General features: G+C 36.2%; 1 protein-coding gene across 2 annotated transcripts in view; it reads left to right on the top strand.

Moving 5' to 3' along the window:
• DPP10 (dipeptidyl peptidase like 10) overlaps nucleotides 1-16,016 on the top strand; it is a 752,684-nt gene that overhangs the window by 408,953 nt on the left and 327,715 nt on the right. For both annotated transcript variants that reach the window (XM_053597757.1, XM_053597758.1), the window contains exon 5: nucleotides 391-465. In XM_053597757.1, the coding sequence (XP_053453732.1) occupies nucleotides 391-465 (75 nt within the window). The remainder of the gene's footprint in view (nucleotides 1-390; nucleotides 466-16,016) is intronic.

The following is a 16,016-nucleotide window of genomic DNA, read 5'->3' as shown; positions in this document are numbered from 1 at the left end:
ATGGAGTGCAATGTGTAACTAATTGAAACAGGACAAGTTTCAATCTTTCATTTGCATCAATGGACATGATTGAGACTCAGTATACAAAATTTTGCTCTTTAAGCCAACACTGATTTTATTCTGTGGAAAGTGCACTTTCACTTACGCTGAAGGCTGTGCCTCCCCAGTCTACATATTTTTTTTTCTATAAAAAAATAAAATTCTTCCCATTTCTTCTGTGGATCTTATGGTCTTTTGTTAACACTAATGAGAGGAAGATACCATTTCATTGCACATTTGCTATGATGAGAATTGAGATCTTTTCTGATATTTATGTATCCAAATTCATGTTAATCTCTCTGTTATTAAACTTCAAGGTAACTCTTTTTTTGTTTGTTTGTTTGTCTCTAGGTAACCTTCAAAGCATCAAGACATTCAGTTTCACCGGATTTAAAATATGTCCTTCTGGCATATGATGTCAAACAGGTAAAGGAGTAATCTTTGAGATAACTTCTCTTTGTGATGCATTCAAATGACAGTTGATAACCTTTCTTAGCTATGCACACCTAGGGATAATCTGCCATGTCTAGTAACTGCAGGGAACACAGAAGCTGCTTTGCATAGGAGAGGTTTGGAGGTAATGTCCTTCCTTTCATACCCGGCAAGCAGAAAACAAGGGTAATTTGTCACGTGTCTCTGCTGATCTAAGTCCATCTCTTTTCAGCGGGGAATGCAGCAGGGTTTAGCAAACCCAGCAAATAAAGCATTCTGAAATTTTCAGGGTATATACAGTTGACTGTTTCATGCATGTACAGAGTAAGGACTTTTCTACTGGCTGTTCCCTGAGCTCCAATGTATACTGGGGAAAGATAATGAAAACATTGATTCAGAGTGTGGTCAATGGACTCTTTGTGTTTGAATGTAAGCATTGGTGTAGAAAATTCTGTAAGTGGGTAAAGCAAGAAATTAATTTGGAAGGAATGAAGTATTCTAATTGCAATTAATGTTTCATTATTTCATGTTAGCTCCAAAGCACAATTAGAGCAATATGTATGGTTGTTGAGTATTTTGTACTTAAATATAATTCACACAGTTAAAAAGCAAAGTAAATGTTGGAAAGGCAATTCAGCAGATTAGTATCTGCAAAGAATAAATGATTGGAAAGTTTATGATCTTTAAGAAGGGCAATAAAAATTTATGGACTTAAGGCAGGAAGCCTCATATAATGCTTGGAAAGCCTTTGAGCACATGGAATTTCACAGTTCGAATGGCCCTCTGTTTGATTGTTTTAGTGTTTTGAAATAACATGTGCTATATGTTTTAGAGTTTATTTTTTAATTTAAAATAATTGACATATACTGAAAGAGAAAGGGAAATTATCATCAAAGGCATTATTTCTTATATGTTTTATCCTTTTTCTTTAACTTTTGCTCTATGTTATCTTTATTTATTGAGATTTTGTAAAGCATATGTTATATTAGGAAAAATACTTAACTTTTACAAACAAAAGTGTTACAATATCCTACAAAACTTTTAACTTAACATTCTTTATTTGAATAATTAAAGCTTGAAATGACTGTTATATTAAACTTACCATAAACTTTAAAAAAAATTAGATTTCAATTGGTATAGTAAAACTAGAATGATAGTGGGATAGACACATTAGTCAATGAAAGAAAACAGAAAACTCAGAAATAGATCTCCGCAAATATGCCTAATGGTGTTTTGGTAAAAACACAAAACAATTAATGTAGGAAAGATACTCTTTTCAACAAATGGTACTGGAGTACTTGCATATCCACAGGCAAAAAAACCAAAATAAGCAAACAAAAATAAAACCACAACAAAACTAAAACACCATGTTGGTTTAAACCTTACAACAACATGCGAACTCAATATAGGCCATGAATTTAAATGTAAAATGTAAATCTATAAAACATTTAAGAAAAAAAAAAATAGGAGGCCAGGTGCGGTGGCTCACACCTGTAATCCTAGTATTCTGGGAGCCCGAGGTGGGTGGATAGCTTGAGCTCACGAGTTTGAGACCAGCCTGAGCAAAAAATCAAGACCCCCATCTCTATTAAAAATGAAAAACTGAGGCAAGAGGATCACTTGAGCCTGAGTTGGAGGTTGCTGTGAGCTATAACACCGCAATACTCTACCCAGGGCAACAGCTTGAGACTCTGTCTCAAAACAAACAAATAAAAAAAAAAAAAAAAGGAGAAAATGTTTGGGCTCTCAGGTGATGGAAAATGTTAATTTTTTTTTTTTTATTAAAAACACAGTCTATAAAAGAAAAAAAAACTATTGTTCCATTTAAGACCTTGTTATGAGGATAAAAGTGCAAGCTATGGTCTAAAAGAAAATATTTGAAATTCACATATTTGACAGAAGACCGATGTTCATGTATAAAGAATTCTCAAACTCAACAGTTAAAAACAAATATAAAACACAACTATACAATCAGAAAATAGGCCCAGACATGAAGAGACATTTCGCTGAAGAAGATGTACAAATGGCAAACACACACGTGAAACTAGTTCAAACTTATTTACTGTTAAGTAAATGCAAATTAAAACCACAGTGAAATACAAACACAACTTACCAGAATGGTGACAACCCAAATGATTGCAAGCATGCAGAAAAACTAGATCACTCCTACATTGCTCTTGGGAATGTATGATGGTTTGGCTGCTCTAGAAGATGTTTGATTGTGCCTTTAAAACTTAGCATGCTACCGCCATCTGCCCCAGAAATTGCATTTTGCTAGGCAATTGTTTTAGGGCATTTATCCCAGAGAAATAAAAACTTATGTCCACACAAAAACCTGTGCACAAATATTTATAGCAGCTTTATTTATGATAATCAAGAGCTGAAACAATCCAGATGTACTTTAATGAGTGAATGGTTAAACAAACTGTGGTACATTGATACCATGGAATACATATTCAGCATCATATTCAGTAATTAAAAAAAAAACAACTTTTGACATATGCAATAATCTGGATGAATCTCCAGAATTATGCTGAGTGTAAAAACCTGTCTCACAATATGTTTGTAGGATCACAAGTATATAATATTCTTGAAATGAGAAAATCACAGCAATGGAGAACAGATTAGTAGCTACCAAAGGAAAAGGAGGGATGTAGAAGGGGCTTTACTTTATTTAATGGAGCAAAAAGAGGGGTTTTATGAAAACAGAAATGTTCTCTGCCTTGATTATATTAATGTCAATATCCTGATGATTGTCTTAGAATCTACTTTTGCAAGATGTTACCACTGAAGCAAATTGGATAAAAGATACAAGAGATCCCCCACTATTAGTTTCTACAACCACATGGGAGTTTATAATTACCTAAAAACAAAATATATTAATTTATAAAATGCTATAATTAAAGGAAATATCCTAAAATAGGACTTAACTTTATAGTCAAGTTCAACTTATTTCATCAAATGTATGAATTGTGCAAAATCTTTGAAATCTTTTGCCTTAAACAAGTTAAGGAAAAAGTGTGAATGATTTTAGTAACCATATACATTTCCATATTTATAGTTTTATGCAAATCTGATACAGTTTTAAACAATTTATGAATAGAAACAGTCAAAAATAGTAAAAGACAATTATTAAGCATAGCAGTGTTTTTAGCTTGAAAGCTTTTGCATCCCTATCAAGGTCATTCAATGTCTATCTAAGAGAACAATTTTTAGTATTTGTTTTCAATGAAGTTGCTTAACTATTTAAAACTATGTTTTTGTGTCATGTCATCTCAGCTAGGATCACTGATGACTATGTTGTACCACTGAGATGGAAGGTATCCTTTATCTTATTTTTAATGCTAGATTTTATAATTTAGCCTTATCTTTAAAATATGTTGAGCATATAGTATAAAACTACGTTGACTTTTAATATTTTAACAAATCATGTTAAGATCATATGAAAATATAGTAAGAATAAAAAACATTCACCTGTGGTCTAATCTTCCTATTCTCTTTATATGCTCATTGTTTTTTTCTTAAGGCCAAATAGATAATTTATGAGAAAACAATCTCTGGAAATGAAAGGATGGAATTATAGGAATAAATTAAAAATAATCAAAGGAAATGTCATCAGTTTATATGACTTCATTTATTTATTCATTTTATTTATTCACTATATACCAGGTGCACATGTCTAGTAGCTAGACATTATACATGATGTGTGTGTGTGTGTGTGCATGTAAATATGAAATGGAACTATGTCCTTTAAGAAACGTGACAGAAGCATGTATATCCTCAGCAGACAGCGTTGTGTGATGTATCTATCATATGAGTGGTGATATCAAAGAATAGAGACAATTTCCTACAAGGTGATCATGTTAGCGAGGGAAGCCTGTACTGGGCCTTGATGACCAGATGGGTAAAGATGAACAGAAAAGCACTGCAGGTTGACAGACTCCACGGAACTTTATGGAAGCAGCACTAAGTCTTTGAGGGATAGCAGCCGATTCACACTAACTGGCCCATTGATTGACAATTCAGAAGGAAAACAGTAAACCTGAAAATCTGTTTAAGCCCAAATTACAGAAGAACGTGTTCTATTCTACACAGTTTATACTGAGATAGCAATCTGGGGTCACTGATGGTGCTGGAAGTAAACGCTGTGAAGTGTGTGTGAGTGTGTGAGAGAGTGTGCGTGCACTGGCACACCCCTTAACAAAGACAAAAGCAGTCATATGAAATGCAATTACCCAAACATATCTATTTAAGTTAATCTGGTGTATTTTATTCCTTGTACTTTTCTTTATGTATAAAAGTAGGAAAACAGGAATTGTCCTATATTAAACATTGTGTTAGGCAGATTCTATTACCTCCTTTAGAAAGGAGAAAAGGTAAACTCAGAAAAGCTGGAAAATGCAGCATCAGACAGAGTTAGAAATTTACACAAGGTTTTTTTTTTAGAAAGAAACAACTGCATACTGGTGAAGGGGTCTGCACTCTGCTTTGGCTTTTGTCTTCATTATAAAGCAGAAGGTCTGAACTAGATGAACTCAAGGGCTTGATTTCCAAAACTTCTGTATCCTCCTAGTGTTGGGTATTAGTGGTTGCCAAAATCCAGTTTAAAAAGTATTGTAAATATTTTTGTATATTCCCTTTTCCCTGAATTTAATATTTCTATGGGGGGCAGCACCTGTGGCTCAGTCGGTAAGGCACCGGCCCCATATACCGAGGGTGGCAGGTTCAAACCCGGCCCCGGCCGAACTGCAACCAAAAAATAGCCAGGCATTGTGGCGGGCGCCTGTAGTCCCAGCTACTCGGGAGGCTGAGGCAAGAGAATCGCTTAGGCCCAGGAGCTGGAAGTTGCTGTGAGCTGTGTGATGCCACGGCACTCTACCCAGGGCCATAAAGTGAAACTCTGTCTCTACAAAAAAAAAAAAAAAAAAAAAATATATATATATATATATATATATTTCTATGGAAAGCATTTTCAGACATGGAATTTTTTAATGAAAGGATATAACATATTTTAATGAAGTGAAATTCTGAAAACAGAAAATTAACCATTTTAAAGCTTACAATGCAGCGTCATTTAGTACATTGACTATATATCTATTCCCAAATTATGTGAGTTCCAAAATAGTTGAATCACTCCTACAGAAAACTCTATGTCAATCAATTCATCATTCCCTGTTCTTCCCGCTCTCTGGAAATCATTATTCTCATTTCTGTCTCTACGTGTGTACCTATTCTGGATATGTCCTGTATTCTAGGTAATCTTTTTGTCTGATTCCTTTTGCTCAGTGTGTATTCAAACTTTATTCACATTAAAGCATGTATCATATGTTATTACCTTTATAGTTGAAGAACATTCCATTGTTTGTGTGTGCTTCATTTTGTTTATCCATTGATGAACATTTGTGGTTTTCCCAAATTTTGACTATTATGAATAGACCTGCTATGAACGTGTGTAGAAGAATTTTTTAAGTATCGGTTTTGAGTGTTGATAATATATATTGAGTAGTAGAATTGCAGGGTCGTGTAATTCTTAGTTTAACTTTTTGAGGAATCACCAGACTGTTTTCGAAGGTGGCTGCATTATTTCCCATTACCACTAGTAAGTTACTAGGAGTTCCAGTCTTTCTATACATGCACCAAAAGTTTTTATTTTCCATCTTTCTTTTTATAGGTACCTCATTGTGGTTTTTTGATCAACAACTAACTACTATGGGCTCTGTGTGTTACTTATTCCATGTTTGTGGAACTGAAGCTGTCATTCTCAATCCTGGCTGTATATGAAAATCACCTACAGAGTTGTAAAAGTTATTAATGGGGAGGTCCTGCCCTACAGAAACCCTGATTTAATTGGTCTAGGGTATAGCCCAAACTTTGGAGTTTGAAAAACTCCCCAAGCAATTGTGAGGTTTAACCTGGGCTGAAGACCACTTGTCTACCTGTTGAAGTCTTTCCAGATGTCAGAGAAAGGACAGAGTAGAAATAAAAATACAATAGCTCTTTTTTTATACTACACTTACTTTGTGCCAAAGTTTTTACTTCTACACCCCTAATTCTTATAAACTCCTGAGTTCTTAATACAGTTTATTGGTGAAAATATAGAAACTAAGGAGACTTCCCAAACTGGCCTACTATGATTCAGGATCAAAAACTTTTTTGTTGTTGTTGGGGATTCATTGAGGGTACAAGAAACCAGGTTACACTGATTGCATTTGTTAGGTAAAGTCCCTCTTATACTTGTGCCTTGTCCCCAAGGTCTGTCACATACTGGGACCCCACCCCCTCCCTCCTTCCCTCTCTCTGCTCTTCCTTTTCCCCACCCCCTGCCTACTTCTCTCTCTGCTCTCCCCTTCCCTCATCCTCCACCATTTACTAGGTCATTAATTATCCTCATATCAAAATTGAGTACATAGGATTCATGCTTCTCCATTCTTGTGATGCTTTACTAAGAATAATGTGTTCCACTTCCATCTATGTTAATACAAAGGCTGTAAAATCTCCATTTTTTTTACTTTTTTTTTTTGAGACAGAGCCTCAAGCTGTTGCCCAGGGTAGAGTGCTGTGGCATCACAGCTCACAGCAACCTCCAACTCCTGGGCTCAAGCAATTCTCCTGCCTCCGCCTCCCAAGTAGCTGGGACTACAGGTGCCCGCCACAACACCTGGCTATTTTTTTTTTTTTTTGGTTGCAGCTATCATTGTTGTTTGGCAGGCCTGGGCCGGATTGGAACCTACCACCTCAGGTGTATGTGGCTGGCACCTTAGCCACTTGAGCCACAGGTGCTGAGCCTAAAGTGTCCATTTTTTAAGTGGCTGAATAGTATTCCATGGTGTACACATACTACAGCTTGTCAATCCATTCATGGGTTGGTGGGCATTTAGGCTGTTTCCACATTTTGGCGATTGTAAACTGAGCTGCAATAAACAGTCTAGTGCAAGTGTCCTTGTTGTAAAAGGAGTTTTTTCCTTCTGGGTAGATGCCCAGTAATGGGATTACAGGATTAAATGGGAGGTCTAGCTTGAGTGCTTTGAGGGTTCTCCATATTTCCTTCCAAAAAGGTTATATTAGTTTGCAGTCCCACCAGCAGTGTAAAAGTGTTCCCTTTTCTGTACATCCACACCAGCATTTGCAGTTTTGAGATTTTGTGATGTGGGCCATTGTCACTGGGGTTAAATGATATCTCAGGGTGGTTTTGATTTGCATTTCTCAAATAATTAGAGACAATGAGCATTTTTTCGTATATTTGCTAGCCATTCATCTGTCTTCTTTAGAGAAGGTTCTATTCATCTCTCTTCCCCTTGATATATGGGATTGGCTTTTTTCATGTGGATTAATTTGAGTTCTCTATAGATCCTAGTTATCAAGCTTTTGTCTGATTCAAAATATACAAATATCCTTTCCCATTATGTAGGTTGTCTCTTTGCTTTGGTTGTTGTCTCCTTAGCTGTACAGAAGCTTTTCAGTTCAAATACGTCCCATTTGTTTATTTTTGTTGTTGCAATTGCCACAGTAGTCTTCTTCATAAAGTCTTTCCCCAGGCCGATATCTTCAAGGGTTTTTCCTGTACTTTCTTTGAGGATTTTTATCATTTCATGCCTTAAATTTAGGTCTGTTATCCATCTTGAATCAATTTTTGTGAGTGGAGAAAGGTGCGGGTTCAGTTTCGGTCTTTTACATGTGGATATCCAGTTCTTCCAGAACCATTTATTGAATAGGGAATCTTTCCCCCAGTGTGTGTTCTTGTTTGGTTTATCAAAGATTAGGTGGTTGTAAGATGTTTGTTTCATTTCCTGGTTTTCTATTCGATTCTAAATGTCTATGTCTCTATTTTTTTGCCAGTACCAGGCTGTCTTGACCACTATGGCCTTATAGTATAGACTAAAATCTTGTTTGCTGATGCCCGGGTTTGTTTTTATTACTAAGAACAGCCTTAGCTATATGTCTTTTTTTTTTTTTTTTTTTTCTGGTTCTATACAAAACTACAAAACAAAGAATTATTTTTTTCCAAGTCTTGAAAGTACGATGTTGGTATTTTAATAGGGATGGCATTGAATCTGTAGATTGCTTTGGGAAGTACACACATTTTAACATAATTGATTCTTCCCAGCCATGAGCATGGTATGTTCTTCCATTTGTTAATATCCTCTGCTATTTCCTTTCTGAGGATTTCATAATTTTCTTTACAGAGGTCCTTCACCTCCTTTGTTAGGTATATTCCTAGGTATTTCATTTTCATTGAAGCTATGGTGGTGAAGGGAGTTGTGTCCTTACTTGGCCTCTCATCTTGGCTGTTAATAGCATATACAAAGGCTACTGACTTGTGGACATTGATTTTATATCCGGAGACATGACTGTATTTTTTATGACTTCCAGAAGTCTTATGGTTGAGTCTTCGGGGTTCTCTAAGTATAAGATCATATCGTCAGCAACAAGGGAGAGTTTGACCTCCTCTGCTCCCATTTGGATTCCCTTTATTTCCTTGTCTTGCCTAATTGTATTGGCTAGAACTTCCAGCACTATATTGAATAGTAAAGGTGACAGAGGACAATCTTGTCTGGTTCCAGTTCTAAGAGGAAAAGCTTTCTGTTTTACTCCACTCAGTAAAATATTAGCTGTGGGTTTGTCATAGATAGCTTTGATTAGTTTTAGAAATGTGCCACCTATGCCTATACTCTTCAGTGTTCTAATTAGAAAAGGATGCTGGATTTTACTGAATGCTTTTTCTGCATCTATTGAGAGGATCATATTTTTGCTTCTATTGACAGGATCATGTTTTTGCTTCTGTTCATATGGTGGATAACGTTTATGGACTTGTGTATTTTAAACCAGAATCAAAAACATTGTTTTCTGAAACGGTTGGTTTCAATGTACAAGCTCTGTGTACCATCATCAGCATAGCCAGGGAACTTATTAGAAATACATATTCTGTGGTTCCAGCCCAAACCATAGAAACAGAAATTCTAGGAGGAAGGCCCAGCACTCTGAGTTTCGATAAGCTCCCCCTGGTGATTATGGCACATATTCAAGGCTGAGGACCAGTGGCTTGGAGGAACTAATTTCTCAAAATACAAGAGCTCTACGTGAGAATAGAGCTGAGTAGCCAGAACCCGACTACATATAGGACAAAGATTTAGGGAAAATATCATTTAAGAAAGAGGATATACCATTTTCTTTAGTGTTTAACCATCATTTGTTTCTGGATTTAATCTTCATCTGTTGCTTTCTGACTTTGGACACTGATGTTACCCAATTTACCCTTCAAAGTTAATTCTTGATATGTCATCTAATAATTATAGGTGGCATAGTAGAGTATGCATAAAATTCAGAGCAAAATATGTGTTTAAACTCAAATTATTCAAATTTAAATTTTTATGGAAGTGTGTCATACATGCAGGAGCACATTATGAGGGTCATCTGATGAATTTTTATGAACTAAACACATCCCTGGAAATGTCAGCCAGAAAAAGCAGCAAAATATTGCTGTACTCCATGGCTGCCCATCACGTGGGAGAGCCCTGTCTACACCTGTAAAGACGACTTTTGCCTATTTTTGTATTTTAAGTAAATAGACATATAGTAAGTACTCTTGCATAGCTATCCTTTTTGCTCAAGAATACATTTGTAAAGTCTGTCCATATTTTTTAACACTTGTATACTATATTGTTGATTCTTACTACTATATAATATTCTTTTGCATATATCACCATTTATTTATCCACTGTACTGTTGATCAGACTGTACAACACATGTGCCTGAATAATAGATTATTATTTGGATTATTTCTCTGATCTCTACTTTTCCCACCCACCCATCTGTTTCTCTTTTGGCACCTATTTTAAAAAGGAATCCTACAAAAAGGAGCAAATATTTGTCAGGTACTTAATGGTGCATCTGCCCAGGAAAGTATATCTGTCGATTTACATCCCCCAGAGTCTCTACTTCTCAGCTATTGATACCATATTTTGTAGCGAAGGGGGAATTGGAGATGTTAACTGGCTTGCTCAAGGGCGCCACTGAACTGGGACTCAATCCCATCCTCCTAGTCCAAAGTCCATTGCCTTTTGATTACACTGTCATTTTGAGAAAGTTCTTACACATCTTAGATTTACTCCGTACTCTCACATTATTTTCCCATTTATTTGAAATTATATCAATAGGATCCTAATTAATTAATTGGAAGAAAAATGGAACTTGTATCACACATGTTATTTTCAATATTTAGCACAAATTATACCACTGGAAGCTATGCAGGCTACACGGGCTTCGGACTTTATTTTTACATTTGTTTCTTTGAAATTGTTTCTTGAAAATATCCAGCTACATTATTGTGGGATGTTTTTCAATGCCATAAAATTCAAAATATTTTTAAAGCAAAAAAGCATTCTAATATATGACAAAATCATGATAATACCCTGATGACCAGAATATTTGTGGTGAATATTTGCCATGTAGTATTCTGACATTTTCCATGTCAAAATAAATTACTTTTTTGTTATTCTGAATTGTGTTCTATAAGTAGAATTTAGTCATTCAACTGTTTTATTTTATGTAGTATTGCAATGTTTGGAATTATTGGTCTATCAAAATTAACAATTGCCTTTTAAGTCCTTAAAATGTCAACAGTGATTTATAACCTTTTTTAAAGGACAAAACTGAAGTAAGTAGAAATAGTTTTGTTTTTAAATCTCTTTAACGTAATTTTCATTTATAGAGTTCTTGTTTTTTTGGATTTAAAATACACATTGAGTTGACTAGTTAACTATTTGTTTTACATTATTGACGTCTTTTTTTTATTATGTCTTATGTTGGTGGTTAGAAACTTTAAGTAAACTTACTATTATTTCAGTAGAATTAAAATTGTTCTTTATGCATAATGGGGCATAAGACTGCTTCAGAATTAGCTTTTTCTGATCATAGAAGTAAAAGGTGCACTCAGTGCCACTAGCATAGTGGTTATGGTGCCAGCCAAATGCACCGAGCCTGGCTTGGGCCCGCCGAACAACAATGACAACTGTAACAAAAAATAGCCAGGCATTATGGCGGGCACCTGTAGTCCCAGCTACTTGGGAGGCTAAGGCAAGAGAATCACTTAAGCCCATGAGTTGGAGGTTGCTGTGAGTTGTGACGCCACAGAACTCTACCAAGGGCAATATAGTGTGACTCTGTCTCAAAATAAATAAATAAATAAATAAATAAAATAAAATAAAAAAAGCCTAAGAGTTTGAGGTTGCTGTGAGCTATGACACCATGAAACTCTACCGAGGGCGACATAGTGACACTCTATCTCAAAAAAAAAAAAAAAGTAAAAGGTGAATGAATCTTTTAAATCCTGTCTAATAGAGGGAACAAATCAGTCACACCTGGGCTACCTCTGCTGTGATGGTGTCTGTATTTGAAACTTGATGTTCTGCAAAGGAAGAGTATTATTAATCCTCTGCATTTGTTTCCGTTTAGGTCCCAACTAGCCTGTAACTCTATAGACAAAATCCCCTTTATGATAAATATATATTTTAACTAAGAAGTAATCACTGTAAAATGAATCCTGCATGCACTACTGCTTGAAAAGTAACTTTTCTCTGGTGAATTATCTAATTAAATTCCAGGCCTTAATGCTTCAGTGCTTCACAATCACAGACATATATTTAAGAAACCCATGGGAGTACATGATCTGGTCATGGGATTGTCTAGGCTGTTGAACTTCACACGCTTGGGGTGCACTAATACTTCAAATAATCTTATTAATAATAAACTCAGGGAAATGGCAGTGTGGGAAAGTGACTGGATTTGAGCCTAGGGACTTGGAGTGCATCCTGAAATCCTTCCACCTTCCAGTTCCATAGAATGTGCACCCTTTTATGTTTGTAGCTGCTGCGGCTACTCCACTGCCTTGCTACTTAACTTTCTTCCAAGGCAGCGGTTCTCAACCTGTAGGTAGCGACTCCTTTTAACAATGAAAATACATTGTGACATTAGAAAGGTTAGAAAGGAACCACTGTCTAAGGCATGAAACATATGTATCAATTTTAGATTTCTTTTCTTTTTTGTTAAAGCAGAAAAATCGAAAGTCCCTAGGAGAGGTGAAGTGGGAGGAAAGAAGGGACAAAGAAGACAGTGCCTGTGGCTCAAAGAAGTAGGGCGCCAGCCCCATATGCTGGAGGTGGTGGGTTCAAACCCAGCCCTGGCCAAAAAAAAAAAAAAAGGAACAAAGGCAGGAAGGAAACCTCAGAAACATTTTTGGAAGCCAGTGTTTACAACTTTTCCTTTGTTTATCACCTGCCATTACTCACTTGCGATGGAACCGCTGCTTTCAGATAGCACCGTTCTGTGTATTTTGAAAGTGCTGTATGTCCATTATAGAGAATTCAAAAATACTGAAAATAATAAAAGAGATAATCATAATCCCTATATCCACCTCTTTTAGGAAATACCACTGTAAATATATAGGTTTATCTCACCCAAGCCTTATTTATTATAATTAGTTTATATATATTTTCCATTTATAGCCAAAATCATAAGAATAGTATAATATAGTTTCCTATTCTAAACATTGTACACCAAGAACTTTGTCTCTTGTCTTAAATAGTTTTCAAAAATGTTATTTCTGTTGGCTCCATGATCATCTCATGTGGTTATATCACAATTATATTCATCGTCATTCGTTTGCTATTTAGAGCACTCTGATCTATCACTATTGGCTGGCTGCAGTGAAAAATAGTGTTTGAAGTTCCTTTTAGCTTCATGATACTGTTTTACTAGACATTAACAGTTATTCTAAGGAAAGAAAATAAAAATAAATTACCAAACTCTTTATCAAGTGGTGAATCTGTGATATGTTAGCAGATTCTGACCCTCTTCTTCTGACCACTGAAAGCTCTCTGATTCATAATCACCCTCTCTGTGCAGCTGTATTAGCTCACACTATTGAGAAAGTAAGCCTTTTTTTAAAAAAAATACACTTTCAGTATCAAGCATCGCTTTAGTTATTCTGGTAAGATACATGAGAAATAATAAATGAGTAAGAATTTACATGCGATGGGGTAGAAGTTTTAGGCATCAGAGTTATTTAGTAAAAATTGTTACTACTAAAGGCAGTCTTTGAAAAGTAAAACATAATGCAGTTATTGTTTGTATCTATTCCCTGGTAGTTTATTTCTATCAAAAGCATGTCCTAGTCTCATCTTAAACCACAAGAAGAACCACCCAGCTTACTTGTTTAGCTTTGCATATGATTACAACAGGTGGGCATATTTAGAACAGATATTCTTAGACTAGGTAGCTCCATGTATAATTGTATCGAGTCAGTGGACTCTTCTTAGTTCAGCAAGTCCCTGCCTATGTCATATTTATTTTTGCTACCTGCAGGTAAGTATCTAAGACAATAAAATAACCTATTTACTTATGGTGTGTTGGTTGGCAAAAAGTCATCTTGCACACGAGGTTGCACAGAATAGTAAAAGACATGACTTACAGAAAAAAATAGAGTAAATTCACATGTTGTGGGAAAATACTAGGTTTGAATTTGATAAGGTTTCCTCTATCACGAGGCTTCAGAGAGATTTTAATAAACTACACTATTACAATTCATCAAATGGAACAAGACGTATACATTGCACCCCAAGCTTACCACATATTGCTGTTCCCCTCTACCCCCACTCTATGGTTCTGTTTGTGGTAATAAAGAACAGAAAATATATGTGGTAAAAAGTGCATTAGCAAAATCCTGTAATACTAAGTACTTCAATAAAATCTTGTTCCATATCTAGTGCGTGGCAACTATGCCAAACTTCACAAGAGAGTAATTTATTGTGATCACGGATTCTGTGCATCAGGAATTGTGCAAGAGTGTGGTAGTGCTTTTCCCCCTGAGGTCTAGTGTGCACAGAGGTGAGGCCACCGCCATCTGAAGGCTTAATTGAGCTGGAGGATATTCTTCCAAAGTGGCTCATTCACATGGCTGGCCAGTTGATAATAATCACTGGCTGAAAGCCTCAGTTTTTGTCCACACAGGACTCTCCACAGGGCTACTTCAGCATCCTCACCATGTGGTGTAAGGTTGCCTCCAGAGTGGATGAAGCAAGGGAAATCTCAGTGGCTATTTTGATCCACTAGCCTTGAAACTCATCCTGAGGTGTCCAACTTGCGGCCCGCAGGCTATATGCTGATTTTGTGAGGACACTTTTGGCTTATCTGTGGTGTCCAATATTAGGAAAATATGTACAGACTGTACTGACCTTTTTTTCTTTTGCTGATCAGCTTTCATTGGTTTTTGTACATTTAGTCTGTAGGCCAAGACAACTCTAATTCTTCCAATGTGTGGAAGAGAAAAAGAAGACTGAACACTTAAACCATCATTATCACTGTAGCCCCTTTATCACATGGGAGCAGCTGTGATTCCAGGTAGGAAGGGAGCACACCAGGACATGAAAGGACATTGCAGTCACTGGTGGCTGTCTGGGCTACCACAGAAGCTGAGATGAAGGAATTGAATTGCTTGAGGAAATTGGACAATGCATCAGGGAATCACTGTAAAGGGAGGTGGAGGTTTTATCCTGTATGCTCATGATGTCAAGTGACTTTGAAGCTGGCTCAGTAGCCAAGATCAGAAAATTATAATTAATTTATATTATGTGTGGGGGCCTCTATCAATATATTTCAAGTCTTTATTATCAATATTTTTATGGCCTTTTCCTGTCCTATATGCTTAAATGACTTTTAAATAAATAAAATAAAAGCATACTCAGCACAGTTCTGTATGTGAAAGCTAGAATGGAGAGTTTATTTAAGGATACTCCATGGAATCAAGATTAAAGCTAATCTAGATGTAATAATCTTGACCTGAGTTAACATGATTAAACGTGATAGGAGTTAGAGTGAATTTAAGCATGTATTTTATAAAAGTTTGGTTTTCTTTTTTTTTTCTTCCTTTTTTTTTTTTTTGGTTTTTTGGCCGGGGCTGGGTTTGAACCCACCACCTCCAGCATATGGGACCAGTGCCCTACTCCTTGAGCCACAGGCGCCGCCCAAAAGTTTGGTTTTCAAAATAGAAGATGGCCTTGGTAAAGTGTCACAAGAATAGGAAAGCAAATATCCAACGTACTTAATACTAATATAAAGCCAGTAGATGATCTAATTCATACCCACATATTAGAAAAACTCATTTCAATTCAAGTTTGGGGGAGGAGAAAAGAAGAAGGAGAAGAGGGTGGAGGGGTTTGGGGTGCTCCCCATTGAATGAGCACAATGTAGGAGTGTATGGCACCCCTTTTGGGTGCAGGACACAGCTACAAGAGGGACTCTACCAAACAAATTCAGAAATTGTGATTTGGTTGTTGGTACCTTCACATTAACCTGCTGGGAGATAGTAACTGAAACACTAAAATATTTGTGCTAACTACAGCTCAGTATGAATGTAGACTGTCACATGAACTTTAACAATACTGATGTTTTTTAGATTAAGTTAATAAACCATTCTAGAGCCATGCTGACAATACTGTAGCCACCAGCTATACGTGTCAACAGGGCACTTGAAATGCAGCTAGTCCTGACTG

This window comes from Nycticebus coucang, chromosome 7 (genome assembly GCF_027406575.1).
Source record: "Nycticebus coucang isolate mNycCou1 chromosome 7, mNycCou1.pri, whole genome shotgun sequence".
Classification (NCBI taxonomy): domain Eukaryota; kingdom Metazoa; phylum Chordata; class Mammalia; order Primates; family Lorisidae; genus Nycticebus; species Nycticebus coucang.
Note: the sequence above shows the minus strand (reverse complement) of the source record. Positions and strands in the feature narration are given on the sequence as shown.